The sequence below is a fragment of the Eubalaena glacialis genome, chromosome 2 (genome assembly GCF_028564815.1).
Source record: "Eubalaena glacialis isolate mEubGla1 chromosome 2, mEubGla1.1.hap2.+ XY, whole genome shotgun sequence".
In the NCBI taxonomy this organism is placed as follows: Eukaryota; Metazoa; Chordata; class Mammalia; order Artiodactyla; family Balaenidae; genus Eubalaena; species Eubalaena glacialis.
Window position 1 is genome coordinate 51,292,122 of NC_083717.1, and position 21,373 is coordinate 51,313,494.

The 21,373-nt window shown below is 35.6% G+C and overlaps 1 protein-coding gene across 5 annotated transcripts in view; it reads left to right on the plus strand.

The window, feature by feature from the left end:
- The window catches only part of MEF2A (myocyte enhancer factor 2A), a 176,316-nt gene that overhangs the window by 125,067 nt on the left and 29,876 nt on the right, over window positions 1-21,373 (plus strand). For all 5 annotated transcript variants that reach the window (XM_061179997.1, XM_061179994.1, XM_061179993.1 and 2 more), the window contains 3 exons: window positions 1,557-1,776; window positions 2,519-2,578; window positions 14,893-15,080. In XM_061179997.1, coding sequence (XP_061035980.1) covers window positions 1,557-1,776; window positions 2,519-2,578; window positions 14,893-15,080 — 468 coding nt within the window. The remainder of the gene's footprint in view (window positions 1-1,556; window positions 1,777-2,518; window positions 2,579-14,892; window positions 15,081-21,373) is intronic.

Below are 21,373 nucleotides of genomic sequence, written 5' to 3' on the forward strand. Positions count from 1 at the left end.
CTTTTCTTAACACTGTAGGTATTGAGGAAGAGAGCCTTGGCTCGATTTTAATTTAAGGAAGCAGTGTTCTTAAACTGGTTACAAAACAAATAGTTGGTTTAAAATTTTTCCATGCTCACACATTTAACCGTAGTGAAACAGTACTTCTTTGAGTTCATACTCCTTTGATAGTTCTTCAGAGAGTTCTCATTGAAGCACCATTGGCAAGAGCTGCTTAAGACAGTTATTCTGGATCTAATTTTTGTAACACTACGTATGTGTTGTAGGCTTTGTGGAACAAATTGGTTCCAATGCTGATATTTCTTTCATTACCAGAGTTAATTCTCTTAAAACTGTGCCCTAAAGTACGCATCATGGATTATTTCTTCAAAGTAGTCCTATGCTATAAGAAGAAGCCCATGGAAAACAAATTTAAGGAGGTATTTTTTGTGCTAATACCATTCTTAAGAAACAAAACAACTGAAAAAAAAAAAAATCCCTTTTGAACTCGTATGGATGTTGGTGACCTTGCAGTTAACGTTAAGCTGCAAAGACATTGTTTAAATAAAATTGCTTTACCTTTGAAAACATTTTATCATGTATCCATTGTTTTATACTTTTTAATGAGTTATAATTTTCTACCTGAAATAAACTATTGAATAAAGTACATAATTATTTACATTCTTTCAACTTTGAATTAGCAGTGTTACCTTACTTTGCAAATCACTGTTTTAAAATGTAGGGAGAGGAAAGTTTTCTATTTTCTCTCACTTTAAATTATAAAGAGGATTGTTATTTATCATGGTTAACAAGTATAAGTGGTCTATGGAGGAAATGCAAGAGGAAAATAGAAAATATTATTTTTAAGGGACTATGGAATATTTTGGAGGGAAATAAGATAACAATACTTGTAATTTAATCTTTACAGTTTAAAGATAACTTGTCAGTAGTTAATTTTGTTTAGTTTTTTTTTTTGCATTTTTATTACACTCATTGCATTGTGTTATATATATAACGTGATTTTTTTTTTTTTTTTTTTTTTTTTAGTTTTGTCCATTAAGAATGTTAGTGAATTAAATCAGACCAGGGCAAACTTGATGTATGAAGTTTAATATATGTACATACTTTTCCCCTTTTGTTATATTTGGAATCTCCCAATAGAAATGTAATGTTACTAAACTGATTTGCATTTAAGTGCTAATTTATGCTTTCCTGTTAACAATGATGTATTTTACAATGTGTAAACTTGACAACACAACTTTAATATCAGGTTCTGACCTCTCATTTTCATTTCTGAATATTTGAAATATATAATATATACATTATACTAGTATATATGTATTAATATATAAAAAATGGAAACTGAAAATGTTCATGTTAAACATTCTCATGTCCAAATATAATTGTAAAGAAAATAGCTTAAACCTGCAAATTGATTTAGTAAGAACCTACGCTATCCCCATCCTCTGCTTTTAGTAACTAGTGTTACCTTATCAAATTAAAGTTCATAAGTTATTAAATTTAATATAGATGAAAATGAAACTAACAGTTTTCTCTTCCTTTTTCTTTATTTACAGCCCGGTTTGCCACCTCAAAACTTCTCAATGTCTGTCACAGTCCCTGTGACCAGCCCTAGTGCTTTGTCCTACACTAACCCAGGGAGTTCACTTGTGTCCCCATCTTTGGCAGCCAGCTCAACATTAGCAGATTCAAACATGCTCTCTCCACCTCAAGCCACATTACATAGAAATGTATCCCCTGGAGCCCCTCAGAGACCACCAAGTACTGGCAGTGCAGGTACGTCCTGATATTTATTCTTCCGATTCTTTAAAAGAAAGAAAAAACTAAGTGCTAACATAAACAGTTTCTTATTCTGCTACTCTTAATTTTATTGCTTTGATGAGCAAGAGTCACTACTACATAATTGCCTCCATTTTAAAGTATTATTTTGAAAATCTGTGGCTCTAGCCTTGTACTAGGCTTTGTGGAACAAATAAAGCTTTCCTTATCCTGGGAAAGCTTTCCTTATCATGGGAAAGCCATACTAGACAGGCAGCAAATTTATTTAGGATATCATGAGCAAAGATTTAAAATTGAGTGTGAGCCATTCATGTTAAAAATGTGGAGAGATGACTCACCTGATTGGAGTTAGAGCGTTTTCTCCATCTCCCCCTGTCTGATTTGTTCATTAATTCAGCAGAAATTTTCGGTGCATTTACTGCATCACTGTGTGTAATGCAGTGTCTCCTTTCCCATTATTCCTAGATTTTATAGCACTCCATTAGCACTCCCCCCATTCTTATCAATATGTACCATTTGGTATTGATACACAAGAAGGCAGACATGTCCAGAGCTTGATAGGCGAGTGACTGTATATTTGACTACATCATATTACACGTTAACACCAAATTCAGACTGGGCTAGTTTTTATTTTTGTGTTTTTTAGGAATGGAGTGAGAGTTACCTCTGTTCAATTCCTTGTTATTCAGATAAGGAGAGCCAATTCACATTCCCTCTCTCCTCTCTCTAATGTTGTTAGGTGGGATGTTGAGCACTTCAGACCTCACAGTGCCAAATGGAGCTGGAAGCAGCCCAGTGGGTGAGTGAATTTCTACTGTTTTACTTTGTAGGCATCTGTCCTATCTGAGATAAAAGGAATATTTTCCCTCAAACAAGGCCTTCTACCAAACGAAGAGGAAAATATGGGGATATATGACTAGAGTAGACATGTCCCTTTGCACTTTGTCTAATTAGTGCTTTCACTAATACTTAACATTTTTTCATATCCCTGTGTTATTCCTCATACCTTGGCCTTACGTTCAGTTACTCATTCATTCAATAAATATTAATTGAGTGCCTCCTTCATAGCAGACATTGTTCTTTTCTCAGGACTAAATTGCCTTAATACAATTTTTACATCAAGACAGTTTCTTAAGGAGAAGCTTTCTGTGTCATCTGTCCTTACCAGAGTTAGACTGTTAGCAGACTTGCTGTATCTTACAATTGTGTGAAATGTTTTCAGAGAAACTGCAATAGGAAGAAATGGTGGGCCTGCTTCTAGAGACACAAAGAGGATTGAGAAGTTTGTCTCTGAAGGATCTGTTTTGGTAGTCACATGTAGAACATTCACATTTTGTCGTGGTTGCTGCCAGATTGGCTCTTTTGCTTTGGGACCCCTCCCAAGATGACTAGCAGTTTAAACATGTCATAAATGTGTCTGTCTGCCCAGCCCTGAAGTGCTGGTAAAGATAGATTGTGATCTTAACATTACAAAAACATGACATGTATGTCAAAGAGTCACAAGAATAGCTGTATCCCTTTGGATTACCATCACATTTAGTCGTCTTGGTCTCTTCATCTGTGATAATTACAGTTATCATCATTTTTATCTGAAAACAAGGGCAGGAATTCCCTCCCTGCTTCTAGATATTGTGTGTTCAAAGAGACATCTGAAAACAGACCACTTATAGGAAAAATTCCCAATTACATATATTCAACCCATTTATTCCAAAAATGTGAGGAGCTTCTGCCTTAAAATTTTGGAGATGATTGAATAATTTAAAATGATGAGAAAGAAATAAATGGACATTATTGAGTGAGACAAGTTACAAAACATGTAGTGACCTAAAGTAGGAATAAATACCTAATTGTATCTGCCACTGTATTAATTGCTGTTTTAATGGAATTAAACAGATAAGACCTATTGTGGGATATTTTTTTCACAGATAATTAAATGTGGAAAAATTCATAAAGGTCTTACCAATTATACATTAGGACTGCTATCCTTGTATGTGTATTTCCTAATATTTATAGTTTCTTTCTTTTCAACTCTATTTTAGTTGTTTACGTGCCCATATAATCTTTTTATATTGCATTTTCCCATATGCTTTTTTTTTAATATTTTTTTTGGCTGCGTTGGGTCTTCGTTGCTGCGCGTGGGCTTTCTCTAGTTGCAGCGAGTGGGGGCCACTCTTCGTTGCGGTGCGCAGGCTTCTCATTGTGGTGGCTTCTCTTGTTGCGGAGCATGGGCTCTAGGGGCATGGGCTTCAGTAGTTGCAGCACACGGGCTTAGTAGTTGCGGCACACGGGCCCTAGAGTGCATGGGCTTCAGTAATTGTGGCGTGTTGGCTCAGTTGTTGTGGCGTGTGGCTCTAGGGCATGTGGGCTTCAGTAGTTGTGGCTCGTGGGCTCTAGAGCGCATGCTCAGTAGTTGTGGTGCACGGGCTTAGTTGCTCCGCAGCCTGTGGGATCTTCCCGGACCAAGGATCGAACCTGTGTCTCCTGCATTGGCAGGCAGATTCTTAACCACTGCGCCACCAGGAAAGTCCCTTCCCATATGCTTTTATTCTTCCAGCACTATGCATCTTGCTCTCCCTTCTACTTTCCAGCCTGGTTATGGCTGGAATCAATAATTTCTGTTTTATTTAATGTTAATTTTGACTAACTCTTGGTGTTATTTCCAAAATTATTTTTATTTAATGGGGTTTAACTATTTGAAGATTTCTAATGTGTTTTCCCTTTGCCTTTGTTTTTTTTCTCATACCTCTGGCTTATAAACATGGCTCTTCCTCCTATCAAACAAGTGTTTCAGTCCTCTTTTTATTCTTTTTTGGTTTTTGTACTCTCCACACTTCCCTAAAGCTTTTATACTATTCTTTATTATCTGCCGTGCAACTATAAATCTAGACTTTGTCTTTGCTCAATTTTCTGTGTTCCCTTTGGTAATTTCAGACTCAGACTTTGTCGTCATCCTAATTTGACCTTCTACATATAATCTAATCCTGTTTCTTTTATTTCTTTTTTAAAATTCATCTTTCTTCTTTTGTAAGCTTCCTCTCCCCTTTCTAGACCATCAGGTTTGGAGGGTCACATTAGTCACACTCCTCAGATCATGGCACATATTCAGTGGTTTGTACAAAGCATCTCTCAGAATGTTATTCACTTTTCCCTTTATACCTCTATTCCACTCCCATTCCCTTCCTCTCCCCGCACCCTCCATTCCCCAGTCATAGGCAACTATTTTAATATGTTTAGTGCTAATAGTGTTAATAACCACATTACTGATCATGATTAGTGAACATGAATTTTTATAAAAATTTAAGATTCAAGTAAGTATTAAAATATTTAAGTGCTTAGTGAGTTACTTAAAAGTCTATTTCTATTACTACATACACACAGAGATAAATCTATTTCTTATAACAATCTTATAACACAACATAACCTCAGACTTATATCAAGATTGAATGTCTTGATTCTTCACTGATTCATACTCTTATATACCTATTTAACCTGTGCTAGATGTAATTCTGCTTGTTTGGATTATATCCTAGATGACATTTTTGTTATAATTGCTTTTTAACATGTGCCACCTCAGAATTCAGATTCAACTAACTAGACATCTTGTATCACTTAATTCAGATACCAAATGGAAGTAATTATTTTTGTGCAGTACTTATAGCATACATGGGTTTAAAGTGTTTCTTGCTGTAAATTTCCCTCCCCACCCCAAAATAAATGGTCTGTCATAGGTATTTTAGAAGTGTTGTTATTTTTTTGCGAAGAAGAGTCAAATAATGTATTTTAGCCCATTTTCAACAATGGTGCCATTTTGGTTTAGTAGTTTGGGAAAATAGTTTAAACTCAATTTTATGCCTAAAGTCTTTATGAATGAAAAGATTAAACATTTTTAAATTCCCAGAGAAACTTAGAAGAAAATATATTAAGAGCTGTGGATATGATTTCTTATCTACATTTTTCAAAGTATGTTTCCTAGAACCATATGAAAAGAAGGACTTACCTATGTGTTTGGCAAACCTTGTGCTAAATAAAACTAAACCAGTTTCTTTACTGTAGGACTTATCAGAGCCTTTAAAATGCTAACCTGTTTTGTGAATCTTTAAACATATGGTTACTCAAAGCGATTTCACTGTAGAACACTTCATTTTTATTTTCCTCATGAAAAAGCATCTTTCAGAATTAGTGTCATATAAAACATACTTTGGGAAAGCTAGGTCATTTGGGCAGACTTGGTCATTTGGACCAACTCTTTTTCTGAGGACAACTAGAAATGCTAGGCAGAGTATTTTTTAAAATCTGCTTGAAAGCATTTCAGAGCTAATAAGATAATGAGGAATTATTGGCTCAAGATCCAGGGAATGACAAAGACAGAGACTCAAAGAGGTGAGCCCAGCATTTATGGCTGCTTTTCCTAGGTGGTAGTGGCCACTTCCACAGTGGATTGCCTAAAGAAGCTGAGTATAATAGCCTCAGAGACATAGGGAGACAGAGAGATCAAATTTCAGGGCCCACAAAGAACTGGGAGGGCCGAGTATATTCTTCTCACTTTGGATTGAGTCCCCAAAAGGCTGGACCCTAGAAGTAGCATGAATCAGAGGTTATCACTCCCTCATAGTAGATACATCTCCTATTTGCATCATCCCACTTCTTGAAGTTAGATCGTGGTGATATATTGTTAGGGTCCCCAGGATACCTGGGAAGGATACCTGGGAATACTCTTTAGAAAAATAATATAAGGATAAAACACCATCCCAGGCCTTATTATTTGTACTTGACATACAAGCAGATTACTAACTAGGCACAGTCAGGAGCAGTACAACATAAATGAAAGCCTGCAGAAAAAAATGGACGGTAGAACTTGCCTCCTGGGAACTCCAGAACTTGGAGTTATTAGGCACAGACTTTGACTTTAACATAACAACATTTACTGTATCAGGAAGATAAAAAATAGATTAAGAATTTTGGCAGAGAACTGGAAACTTTAAAAATGGACATTTTAGAACTAAAAAAAGTAATAGTATTAAGAACTGACTGGATGGGTTTAATAACAAATTAGACAAAGCAAAAGTGAGAATTGGTGAACTAAAAGATAAGACAGGAACAATATTCAGAATTTTTGAGACATAAAAGGATGGATAATTCAAAAGAAGAGTAAGACCTAGAGGATACAGTGAGAAGGTCTAACATACTTAAAATTGGAGTCCCAGAGGCAAAAAGAGAGAAAATTGGCCAGAAGTGGTATTTGAAGAGATAATCACAGAATTTTCCAAACCTGACAAAACACATCAAGCCGATTCAAGAAGCCCTTTAGAACACATGTGGGATACAGGTAAAGCTGTGCTTTAAGAGAAATTTAAGTCTTAATGTGCATGAGATCACAGACATTTCACAAAAGAAGCTATCCAGGTGTCTAATAAATGTGTGAAAAGATGCTTGATTCAGTAATAAAGGAAATGCAAAATTAAAACCACAGACAACATTAGGTACCCACCAGAATGGCTAAAGCAAAATAGATAATACCAGGTGTTAACAGGGTATGGAAAAGCCCAAACTCTCATACACTGATGATGGCAGTACAAATTGGTGCAATCATTTTGACATTATCTGCTAAAGTTGTAAATATGTGTATTCCATGACCCAGCATTTTCACTCATACTTATATACTAGGGAAATGCATATATGCACCGTGAGCACCAAGAGATATGTAAAAGAATGTGCATGGCATTATTTGTTAGAGCCACCATCTAGAAATAATTCAGATTTCTGTCAGTAGTAGAGTGGATGAATACGTGATATAGTACCTTTACATGAAGTAATACTGTACTGCAATGAAAATGAAGGAACTATAGCAGTAATCAACAACATGGATGAATTTCACCAAGCTAATACAAATGAAAGAAGAGAGATGCAAATACTAAATGATTCTATCTACATAAAGTTTGAAAAGCAGGCGAGCAAAACTATAGTTTTAAGGATGTCTGTGTAGGTAGATGGTAAAACTATAAAGAAAAACACGAAGTTACTGTAAAAGTCATGATATATGCCACTTTGGTAGGTGGAACAATAGGAGTATTTTGGGGGCCCAATTATAGAAACTAGCAATATTCTTTGGGGTTCTATGGTTACATGGTTCATATGATAAATCTTTGATCTTTTAAGTTTTTGTTTTGTACACCTTTCTGTATATGTATTATATTAAAAGTTTTAAAAATAAATATAATACTTTGATATAAAAAAGTAATTATAATCACAAATGTGGAGGCACTTTTAAAACTATGAGCATGTAATGTACATTGTAGTTATACTATTAATTCTGAAATCTAGAGAGAAAAAAGTTTACACACACATACACTCACAAAGATTTGGCAGCCTTTTGAATCTTTGAACATTATTGTCTGCATTGGCAGCTAGATATGCAGCTTCATCTTGAGATCATGAAGCGAGTCAGTATAAAAGGACAGGCCAACAAGTTGAGGATGGCAAAGTGGAAAGCTGGAAAGACTGTGGGTCCTCTGTGTTGAGCTGTTGAAGGCACTGAGCCTGCAACCACTTTTCCCCAAGTCTTATGTGAGATAATAGATTTTTCTCATTCTTAAGAGAAAAAGTGAAATAAAATACAGGCCACATCTAGGGGAATATTTGATAAATGAATAGGCATTTAATGTACTTGAATGTACAATTCAAAAAAGAAACCCAACTAGTATTTTAAAAATTGAAAAGCATGTTCCTCGTTGATAGTAATCATGAGATTCAAATAAAAATGCAAAAAAAAAAAAAAAACAGCGCCGCCTAGTAATTGCCAACTATTACCACTTTTTATTGTGACATGGAAAGCTGATGAAGGTGGGTGAAACTGATGATCTGGTTATGTGTTTGTGGCATTGGAAATTAGTAACAGTCGTTCTGGAAAGTTTTTGACAAGATGTTTCAGTAGTCATAAAAACCTGTTTTCCTCTAAGGCTAGTAATCCCATTTCTAGGAATCTCTCCTAAAGAAATCAATCAGACTATGCAAAGGTTCATTGAAACTTTATTTATAGTAGGGAATAATAGGAAAATATCAACATATTCAACAGTATAAAAATTAAGTAAATTAAAAATTTCAACTGAATTCCAATTTTTAGTTGTGATTTAAAACTATGCAAAAAATATACACATGGAAGGTAAAAGGAGAAGAAATCCAAAATGATTATAATAGTTATGTTAGAATAGTGGAAATATGTGTTTTCCCTCCTGTTTTCTAGTTTCTGAACTTTCTGTGATGCTATATTGATATGGTACATCTATAGTCATAAAATTATTATAGTAAATTAGAGCATTCATTTGTTTTTTTCCTTGTAAAGTGATTTTTTGTATTTTATCTATGTTATTGTCCAAATAAAACCTGCTAGTTTTGTATGTATTGTAAATTGTATATATCTTTCATGGAGGCAATCTGCTTATTGCTTATGGTTTACTAGGTAAATTTCTCTACTGAGAATTTACATTTAATACTCAGGTAATACTGTAACTCAGATGACTTTGGGAACTCTTTTTAACTTTGGGCCTCTTTTCAAAGATCAAGCATAATGTAAAATTGCCCAAATCCAGCAGTTTCACTTTTTTTAAAACATGTTGAGAAAGAGAAAAAAATACACTGGACTAGAAAGAGCTCAACAAGCTCTTGGAGTTGATATGGGTTGAGTGAAGGTAATAAGGATTTGCATTATAGCAGAGGCAGTGGCAGTTAAAAAGAAGAGATGGGTAAGGAGAAAGGCATTATAAAGAAAGAAAAGCTTGATAGCTCTGTGAAAGTGGGGATGGAAGTGATGGAGGATGACAGTAGTACAGGTGTTTAAAACAGGTTGAGTTTGAAATGACAGCAGCATATCTGGGGAACAGTGCCCACCAGATAGTTGCATGTGGACTGGAAATTAGGAGACACAAAGCAGAACTACAGATTTAAGAGTCATATTGAGGCAGTGGTTGAAGCCATGGGGATACATGAAGTCTCTGAAAGAGAAGGAGACATGTAGCCTCTTTGGGGCTGGGTACATAGGAAAGATTGAGAGGGAGTACAGAAGAACCAGGATCTCATGATTGTTTTAGATCATAAGTTTCTAATGGACAGAATCCATATTGTTCATCATATAGGAATTTCCACTGAGTCAAGTAAATATGTCATCAGTGATTTTAAAACCCATGGTCTTTTTAAATTTTAGAAACCTCATTCACTTCTTTATACAAATGACATAATTTTATAGACCTTTAAAGTATATTTTTATTTATTTACTTATTTATTGAATAATCAGCTGAAAGTTTGTCAGATTTTATGAAAAAATTGTCAAATATGATAAAATTAATTCTTGAACCTTGCTTTGGATGAATTTTTCAGAATCTTTTGAGATTTTCAAAATCCTCTGCATGTCAGTTCAACTTCTCAAATAGGTTCATAGTAATAGCCCTAAAAGAGTAGTATTAAGAACATGGGAGTGCTTTCCAGCCACTTCAGTGCAGTATTTCAGATGATACGATATTCTGAAATAGAAGCCAGATTGATATAATTGAATGACTTGCCTTAGAGCTGTAGGACCATAATTAAGATCAGCTTTGTCAAGTTTCTGGAAGCATTAGTATGCAGTTTGCTCGAAAGCATTTTTGTCACATTTGTGTCAGGGCATAAGTTATCATAAAGCTTGAAAACACATTTTAACAAAAGTCACATTAAATTGGGTTTATTCATTTAGAATCAGTATTTATTCCTAAATTTGTAGGCTGTGACAAGATGAGTTATATCCTTAAAGTATATACCTCAAAAGTCTATCCCAACAATGTCTTCATTTTTGTCATAAAAAATGAACAGGATGTAAGAAGGCACACATTAGGCAGTATATCACTACACTCCACAAAATAACAAATGATGCATATAAGATTATCTTGTTTCAGTCTGGCAAGTTACCAAACTCTTACATCATCCTGTAATCGTCTGCTGCAGACTCTGACTTTATACTCAGAAATATCGTGCTTTTAGGTCCCCTTTCATTCTTGTAATTTGATTCTCATGGGTTACTATGGTACCACGTCTAGCTGAAAAGCGTCATAGATTCCACATGGGAAAAGCACATTAGTGCTTCTTGATAATGCGTTTTTCTAAATTACACCTTTGCATCATCTTATAATGTATTTGAGAGGAAATACTGCTTTATCCTTCAGATTTGGGTGCAAATCAAGTAAATAAGAATCTTCTATATATTATCAGAGAAATCAAGAACATATATTCATGCCATTATTTAAGAGAAGCATTTTTAATTTGTACTTACATTCTACTGGTTTCTGTTAAACCTTCAGGTTTTTGTATAAAATTATTTGATGAGCATTTTATATCCAGATGACTTGCTTAGCAGTTACCTCTGCCCAATTCATGGATGAGCTCTGCTCCACAGGGGATGGCCTAGTGCAGAGCTTGTTTTTTTAACAGCACTGCTTTCTGGAGCTTAACAGAGTGCAGGAAATTGCTTTCTGGGGTGTGGAAAGGAGATTCAGCCCAGATTTAATACATACCCCTTCAAGATAATGGAAGCAGAATGCAGGAAATAACCTCATAAGGTTAACTGAAGTATCAGTCCCCGCAACAAAATTAAATCACATAATGAATTAAAAATGGTAGGTCACTTGGTAAAAGTTTTGGAGAAAGCAAGAGGAATTGGGTGAGAGTAACTTGGAGGGGGAAAGAAGCACTGATCATCTGGAATCCCAACATTTTGAATGACAAGTGCTGAAGAGATGCAGGCCAGTTCCTAAGTGCTGCACCTCACTTCTCTGTTTTCTTTGTCCCTTGAAAATGTTCTGGTTAGGATCCAACAAAGTTGATTATATCACATTAGCAAAACATTAATTTTTAGTTTCTCATATAAATCACCTAAATAACATATCTTTTCAAACTCTAATATAAGCAAATATACTGAAGCATTCATTTCCTTCAGCAGAACTTCAAGAACTTAATCTCTTTCTAGTTATATTTTTTAATTTTAGAATTTACATATCTATTCATCAGTTGACCCTATTCATTATATATTCTGTTCCTGAGAATGTTTTATAAACTGCCAAACACTACGTGGATTTTAGTGGGTTTAAATATTTCTCTTCCAGTCAAGAAACTTTCATAGAATTAAAATGATCTGATAACCCAATACAGAAGCTCTTAAACTGAAAAATAATGTGCAGTACATAATTGGTTTTTGTCATTAACTCATTGCAGTACTCATTGTACTACATTTCACTTTTTAGAATAGTCTTCTCAGGGTGAGATTTTAGGAAGGTTTTAGGCCAGTGTTAAGCACACAGCAGATACTCAGTTTTGGTTAGTCCCTGCATGTATTTAACACAGACATGTATATATATTTGTAATATCTGGTGTCTGTTTATTTTCGGAGGATTCTTTTTTTTTTTTTAATTTATTTATTTCTGGCTGCATTGGGTCTTCGTTGCTGCACGTGGGCTTTCTCTAGTTGCAGTGAGCGGGGGCTACTCTTCGTTGCGATGCATGGGCTTCTCCTTGCGGTGGCTTCTCTTGTTGCGGAGCACGGGCTCTGGGCACACGGGCTTCAGTAGTTGCGGCATATGGGCTCAGTAGTTGTGGCTCATGGGCTCTAGAGCGCAGGCTCAGTAATTGTGGCGCACGGGCTTAGTTGCTCCGCGGCCTGTGGGATCTTCCTGGACCAGGGCTCGAACCCATGTCCGCTGCATTGGCAGGCGGATTCTTAACCACTGCGCCACCAGGGAAGTCCTTTTTGGAGGATTCTAAAGTTGTCTTTTTTGCTTTATACTGGAAGGAAAAGAACAGAATAAATACAACTGCCCTTTCCTTGTGACAGTCGCTGAAGCCATGGACTCTGTGCTTATCTGCCCCACCTTTCCTTAGTCACACTTTGTTCATTCATGCTTTAGTGTATTTTTCTCACATTTATTCATAATGCCTGCCTTCTGTCATCTTTTGCCCTTTCAGACTGCTTAAATAGTTGATCCCACAAAGTCTTCCCTAATTAAAAGCCCACATGCCTGTATCAGTGCTTTGCTTTCTATTTCCTTGTAAATTTTGTGGGGTTACATTTCAGTGTGTTGCCCATATCTTAAGTATAATTTTGACATCTTTGTGTCTCTGTGGTGTATGCCTGTTCTTGCTAACTAGGTGAAAAGCTGCTTGAAGACCATGTAGGGTTTTTTTTTTTTAATCCCTTCCTATAACCTCCTCACTGCATAGTGCTCTACACCTAATAGACATTTAAAAGTTTATTTCTAAATTGTAAAGGTAGTTCTGTGTTGTCTGATTTTAGATGGTTGCTACTATTGATGTGTGAATGCTGAGTCCCACGCAGAGAATTCAAGAGGCCTCTTCAGCCCTCCAGGAACTTCTAGTTCACTATTCTGAATATTTTGTTTTTGGTTAGCTTGTAATAAACACTAGGAATGGAATTATTAAGCCAACAAAGTTTTCTTTTATTCGGTGCCCTTAAATTAACATCTATATACTGTAATAGAGTAGAGTTAGATACTAAGCACTATTCAAAATAGAATAATAGTAAAACATTCATGGAATTAAGTCTCTGTTGCTAAAAGTACACCATATACATGGTAAACTTAATTTTTTATGTTTTGATTATTATAAAGCTGATGATTATTTTTAAAATATGGAATAGTAGAGTGACCTATGTATTTTTTATGGGCAGTTAACACTACATCTTAAATTTAGTAATTAAATTTTCACAGAATATTTTAAAAATATATCATGTAGTTAACGTTTTCTGTTCTCACCTGCTTTATTTAAGATTTACTTAGAAATCAAAATAGTATATGTAGCCTCTATTTTATAAATGAACATTTATGTTCCCGTATATTGTTACTTTACTTCGTTTTTGATTTGTGACATTATCTCCACCATTGAACTGTAAGCTGATGAATAGTAATAGGATACTCTCAGTTGCAACTGACAGAAAACCACCTCAATTAGGCTTAAATAGTATAGGGTATTTACTAACTTATATGTAACTGAAAAGAGCCAGAAGTGGTATAGACGATAAGCATGGTAGGGCTTTTACTTCATTTATTTTCAGTTCTCCTTTCTCTGTCAGCTTTTTTCTCATTCTGACTTTCTTCTGAGTCTCAAAATGGCTTGAGAATAAAATGCTTCCCCAGTCACATTTGGAGGAATGCAGGAAGGAGCCTTTCTCACTACCATACAGCAACTGCTTTACCTAGGTTCTGATCACTGTGGTGAGGGAGAATGCCGTATACTCATTGGCTTGGGCCTAAGTCAAATGCCCGTCAACAAGCCAGTCTGTGGCAAGGGGGATTGAAGTGGAGTCAGCCCCACCCAAACCACATGGCTACACATGAGGAGGACTAGAATGACTGCAGTATCCATGAAAATAGGGATGATCCCTTACATTAATTTTTTATCTCAACTGGTGCCCAAAAGTACTGTGTATATACAACAGAACATATACCACACTGTATCTTTTTCCTTATTTCCTCTCTAAGAAAGATAGACAATTCTTTAGGGAAAGTTAAAAAGTAGGAATTAGTTGATTGAAGTCAGATAAATCACAGATACTTAAAGAAGACCTTAATGGCAGCTAAAGAACAGAACAGGTACAGGTAGAGCTATAAGGAAGAAGTACTTGGTGAAAATAAGGCATTAAAGCTGAGTGCTAAATAAGCTTCAGTTAAGGAGATGCCCTGATACCTAATTCTGTGCCCAGAACTTAGTAGGAGTGCCTTTGTTGTCGCGAGAATGAATGAATAGGCTGGTCTCAGGCATCTTCTTATATATCCCCATTATCTTGGTCCCCAGTAGGAGATGCCCCATTAGAAACATATTTTGTGTTTTAAGTTTCTGTCAGCAGGTCCAAGCAGTAAGACTGGAAACAAGTGGCATTACTCTTAAACTTTATATGTATTTCAGACTTGCTTCACTCTCTTTGCTTATTTTTGAAGTATTCAAAGATGACATGGTTAGATATTCATGAGTTTTATTATAAAATTCACTTGAAACTGGGACTGGGGAAAACTTGCATCATATTTGTACCAAAGAATTTTAATGACTCGTTTCATGTTAATGAATGGTATTTCTTTTTTCCAGGGAATGGATTTGTAAACTCAAGAGCTTCTCCAAATTTGATTGGAACTACTGGTGCAAATAGTTTAGGCAAAGTTATGCCTACAAAGTCTCCCCCTCCTCCAGGTGGTGGCAGTCTTGGAATGAACAGTCGAAAACCAGATCTTCGAGTTGTCATCCCCCCTTCAAGCAAGGGCATGATGCCTCCACTGGTACGTTAAACCTTTCTTCAATTTCATTCTTTAAAACATGTATTTTATACATAGTGTATATTCTCCTTTGCAATTTACTGTACTTCCATAGACTCTAGACCTTTTCCTAATGAGTATTTCTATTTGAAATTAGCATTTGAAGAGACAAGTCTATTTTAAATACACAGAAATCAGATTATGAAAAAACAGGAAATCTACCTAATGGTTATTTAAAATTAAAGCTAAATATGGAGAAGTTATTATGTTAATTTTAATTTACCAAACTGGAATCTTTGCTTAGAGATCTCATCCTCAATTTGATAAATTAAACCTGACTTAAGTACTTCTTCTCTGTGCTCTGCATACTTTCAGTAATTTTTGCACATACTTTTCTGTAAGAGAAACACTAAATTATTTGTTAGAAAATTCTACATACCAAAGAGAACTATTGTAGAATAGGAAAGAATGCATAAAAACTTGGATGAGTTGTTCTCATAATCTTTGTTTATTCCTTCTCAAATAACCTTCCCATTTAACTCTTATAAGAGTACAGGTCTGCCCACCCCAGCCCTTAACAATGTTCCAGCCTCATTTGCTTTTGAATCCTGTGTTTATAAGAAGAGGAAAATATGTCTATCCCCCTTAGCTTTCTATAGAAAAAAGTTAGAATATATATGCAAGTTTTAAAACCATTCTGATTTTAGCAACTGTTTGACTACTAACAATCAATGTGATGTGTCAGGTGGTCTTTGTACTATGCAGCTGCTAAACTGGCCATTCAATTGTTTGCTAAGTGAAAGTAATGCTATCAGGCTTTAGATAATAATTCTACATTGTATAATGATTTATAGATTCCCAAACATCTTTATATGCATTGTATCATATGATTCTCAAACAGTGATCTTGGCAGGTAAGATAAGGAAACCAAGGGAAGGTTAGTACTGGTCCAAGGTAGCACAAAAGAGAGCCAGAACCAAAACCCTTTAAGTCAAAAAACAAAGTGCTTTTTCATTCGGAGATATAGAAAACTGGAAACTGTTGCTCCCAGCCTTACACTGAAAAAATGTTGGGCAAACAATTTCATAGCTTTCCTTGAACACATTGTAATGCTGAGATTTCAGGGCAACCAACTGGCCCAGACTCTAGGGAGAGACAGATACTGCAGGGAGAGGACATTGGAGCACTGACTTTATCTGGGCAAGACACAGATAATAAGAGTTAAGCTAGGGTGATTGGTGAATTGCTGGAGGCCAAGTGTTCACTGGCAGGACTCTGTAAAACCCCTGGGACTGCTATGTAGGGAGAGTCTTAAGCCCTCTTGCAGGCTTTTTCTCCATGAACCCCACTGGGTGCTCACAGAAAAAATTGGGAATATCCTGAAAAAGTCTCCTTTGTGGTGTACAACGGGAAGAGAGGGGAAGAGCAGCCACTGCAGTAGGGGCAAAAAGTTTTGCCTGGGTCCTTCTCCCCTTTCACTCCTATGGAACAGAAGTCTTAATCTGTGAGGAGATGAACGACATAAACGGTCATCCTTAGGCACTGGTGAATTCCCATTGTATCTGGGGAAATGGAAACGGAAAACTCTCTCAGCCCATGGTGAAGGAGCAGGAACAATGTCATGAACATGGCAGAATTTCTGAGAAGGCTGCAGCCTGAGGCATAGCACAAAGGGGAAGGCTTAAAACTGAGAATGAGCAGTCTTTGGGGAAAAAACAAATAAACAAAAAACCTCTAGCCAACCAATCGTCCATTCCCACCAGAGGGATTTGAGGCCTGTGGTGGATACACTGAGGGTAACCATAGCAACACTGAAGCTCAGACCCAGCCCAGTTCTTAATTAAATTAACTCAAACTCTGCACTAAAGGCCTAGCAGGAGGAAAGGCCTAGCAGGAGGAAAGACCTGCTACAGGTCTTCAGGTCAGTAAGAATTACCCAAACTGAAATATAAAGAGAAGAGTCAAAACAAAAAAAAACAGAACAAAGCCTCTAATATTTGTGGGGCTTTTTCAGATGATTTAACATGTTTATAACTAGAATTCCAAAAAGAGAAGAGAGAGAGAACAGAGCAGAAGAAATGTGTTTGAAGAAATAATAACCAACACCAAACACACACACACTCAGACTGCTAAAAGCAGAAGACAAAGAGGAAAATCTTAAAGGCAACCAGGGAAAAGAGACAGATAAATATATAGAGGAATGAAGATAAGAATTTATACCATACTTCTTTTCAGAAACTATGCAAGCTACAAAACAGTGGAGTAATCTAAAGTGCTGAAATTAAAAAAAAACCAAAAAACTTTCAACCTAGAATTCTGTACCCAGCAAAAATATCTTTCAAGAAATGAAAGAGAAATAAAAACATTCTCAAAAAAAAATTGTGGCTATTTATTGCCAGCAGACATACTCTACAAGAAATGTTAAAGGATTTCCTTTGGAAGAAGGAATATGCTACCAGCAAGCTCTTGGGTCTATACAAAGAAATAAAGAACAATGGAAATGGAATAAATGAAGATAAAATAAAATTCATTTTGTCCTTCATTTGATAAACTTTAATTTTAGAACAGTTTTAAATTTATACAAAGATTGCAAAGGTAGTACAGAAAGTTCCCGTATGCTGCACACCCAATTTTTCCTGTTATTAACATCTTGCATTAGTATGGTACATTTGTTACAACTAATGAATCAATATTGATACATTATTATTAACTAAAGTCTACACTTTATTAGGATACCCTTAGTTGTTAACTGCATGTCTTTTTCTGTTCTGGAATCCAATCCAGGAATACAACATTGCATTTAGTAGTCATGTCTCTTTAGGCTCTTCTTGGCTGTGATAGTTTCTCTAAGACTTTACTTTAATGACCTTGACAGTTCGGAATATTGGTCAGATATGTTGTAGAATGTTCCTAAATTGTGGTTTTTCTGATGGTTTCCTCATGATTAGACCGGTGTTATGTGTTTGGGGGAGGAAGGCTGTGGAACTAAAGTGCCATTTTCATCACATTATATCAAGGGTACATACTATCAACATGACTGTTGATCACTTTAGTCATCTTGCTGGTGTAGTATTTCACTGGCTACTCTTTTCCCCCTTCCCATACTGTCCTCTTTGGAAGGAAGTCACTGTGCAAGGCCCACACCTAAGGAGTAGTGGGGGTTATTCTCCTACCTCCTTGAGGGCAGACTATCTACATACATTATTTGGAGTTCTTCTGCACAGGTGACTTATCTGTTCTCTCTCATTTATTTAATCATTTATTTATAGTGAATATTAATATGGACTCATGGACATTTATTTTATACTTTGGCTTATAATAATACTAAATTCTGTTAATATATGATTCTATCAATACCAATACTAGTTTATTCTGTTGCTCAAATTGTTCCAGCTTTAGCTGTTGAGGACTGTTCAAATGGTTCCTGTGCCCCTTTTATGTACCCGCGTCTTTGTGGGGTTTTTTTGGCAGGGAGGAAAGTGGGGGTTACTATTTTATTTTCTGGTTACTACAGAATGCTCCAGGCTCATCTTATGTATTTCCTGCCCCAGTCCTGGAATCAGACATTTCTCTGAGGAACCTTGGTTCCTTTTTTTGGAGAATGATATTAGAAACCAAGATCTGGGTGTTTTCCCTCTTCTTACTTGCCCCAAAAGATAATTGGCTTTCTAAAGCAAAAATAGTGGCAATGACTTTTGTGTTTATAGCATATGTAAAAATAAAATGACGGCGGAGGGATTAGAAATATACTGTTGTAGGTCTTTACATATGATGAGGTGTATATTTGAAGGTGAACTCCAATTAACTGAAGATGTATATTGTAAACCCTAGTACCACTATAGGAAATAAAAAGAGGTATAAATAAGTCAATAGAGGAGATAAAATAGAAACATAAAATATGCTCCAGTAGGCCAAGAAATGGGAGAAAAAGAGAATAATAAAGAACAGATGGAAAAAAAAAAAAAAAGAACAGATGGAACAAATGAAATATAGCTAGCAAGATTGTAGATTTTAATCCAACTATACAAGTAAACGTGGTCATAAACATCAGTTGAAAGACAAAATGTCAGATTGATTAAAAAAGGAAGATCATACAGTACACTGTCTATAAGAACCCCACTTTAAATATAAAGACATAGGTAAAAGGATGGAAAAAATATACCATGCAAACATTAACCAAAAGAAAGCTAGTGTAGCCATATTAATTTCAGGCAATGTAGACTTCACAATAAGGAATATTATCAAGGATAAAGAAGGATATTACATAGTCCATATTCCAAGAAATAAGTATCTTTAATGTGTATGCACCTAACAGCACACCTTCAAAATACATAAAGCAAAAACTGATACAACTAAAAGGTGGAAGAGAAAGATCCACAATTGTAGTTGGAACCTTCAACACTCTTCTCTCAGTAATTGATAGAACAAGTAGGCAGAAATATCAGTTAGGGGTTTAGGTGACCTGAGCAGTATTCAACCAACCTGACCTAAGAGACAGTTATAGAACACTTCACTTCACATAGCAGAACACACATTCTTCTTAAGGGCACTTGGTACATTCAGCAATTTAGACCATATCCTGTGCCATAAAACAAACCTTAGCGAATTTCAATCATACAAATTACAGTCTCTGAGCATAATAAAATCAATAACAGGAAGACAACAGGAAAATCTCCACATATAGAAATTAAATAACATACTTTTAAATAACTCATGGGTGTAAGAGGAAATCTCAAGGGAAAATTTGAAATATATATAGCATATCAGAATTTTAGGGACCACCTAGGGTAGCGTTGAGAGGGGAAATTCATAGCATTAAACGTTTATATTAGAAAAGACGAAGGTCCCAAATCAGTAAGCTTTTACTTTAAGAAACTAGGGAAAGAAGAGCAAACTTAACCCAAAGGAACCAGAAGAAAAGAAAAAAATGAGGAGCAGAAATTAACGAAACTTAAAACAGAAAGACTGTAGAGAAAAGGAATCAAACCAAAGGCTGTTTTTTTTTTTAAAAGATCAGTAAAACTGCTAAATTTCTAGCCAAGGTTACCGAAGAAAAAGAGAAGAACACAAGTTATCAATATTAAGAATGAAAGAGGTTACATAACCCAAAAGACACTAAAAGATACTGCAAACAATTATTGTACAAAAGATAAGCTACAGAATAATACTACAAACAATTATTGTGTAACAGCTAATCTAAAAACAAAACAACACTACAACTTAAAAAGGGGGCAAGGGGAATACTACAAACAACTCTATTCTAATAGATTTGATAGTTTAGATGATATGGGTAAATCCTTTGAAAAATACAAATTACCAAAGAATTATCAGACTCACTGAAGAAGAAATAGTTAACCTAAATAGTAAATATCTATTAAAGAAATTGAATTCCTAGTTTTAAAACCTTCCCCAAAAAAACTCCAGATGCAGAGAGTTTTACTGCCAAATTTTACCAAACATTTAAGAAGAAATATCAATTCTACATAATTTCTTTCAGAATAAAGGCAAGGAGGGAACACCTTTTCTTTTCTTTTTTTTAAGATTTAATTTTATTGATTTATTTTTTTGGCTGCGTTGGGTTGCTGCACGTAGGCTTTCTCTAGTTTTGGCAAGGGGGGCTACTCTTCGTTGCGGTGCACGGGCTTCTCCTTGTGGTGGCTTCTCTTGTTGCAGAGCACGGTCTCTAGGCCTGCGGGCTCAGTATTTGTGGCTCGCGGGCTCTAGAGCGCAGGCTCAGTAGTGGCGCACAGGCTTAGTTGCTTCATGGCATGTGGGATCTTCCCAGATCAGGGATCGAACCCGTGTCCCCTGCATTGGCAGGCGGATTCTTATCCACTGCGCCACAAGGGAAGTCCCAGGAGGGAACACCTTTCAACTCATTTTATTAGACCAGCATTACTCTAATACAAATCAGAATAAGACATTACAAAAAAAGTATAAGCCAATATCCCTCACGAACTCTAGACATAAAATCCTCAACAAATATTAGTTTATTAGTAAATAAATTCATCAGTATACTAAAAAGGATAATATATTATGACCAAGTGGGTTTCATTTCAGGAATACAAGGCTGATTCTAAATTTGAAAATTCATCAATATAATTTACCATGTTAACAGAATTCAACTTTTATTCATAATAAAAATAACTTTCATCAAACTAGGAGAAGAAAGGAAGTTTTTTAACCTAATAAAGAGTATTTTCAGAAATTCTACAACTAATATACCTAATAAGGGGGAAACAGTCTTTTGGTAAAATAATATTAGGAACTAGACAGTGTTGTTTATTCTCACCACTCGTATCCAACATTGTACTGGA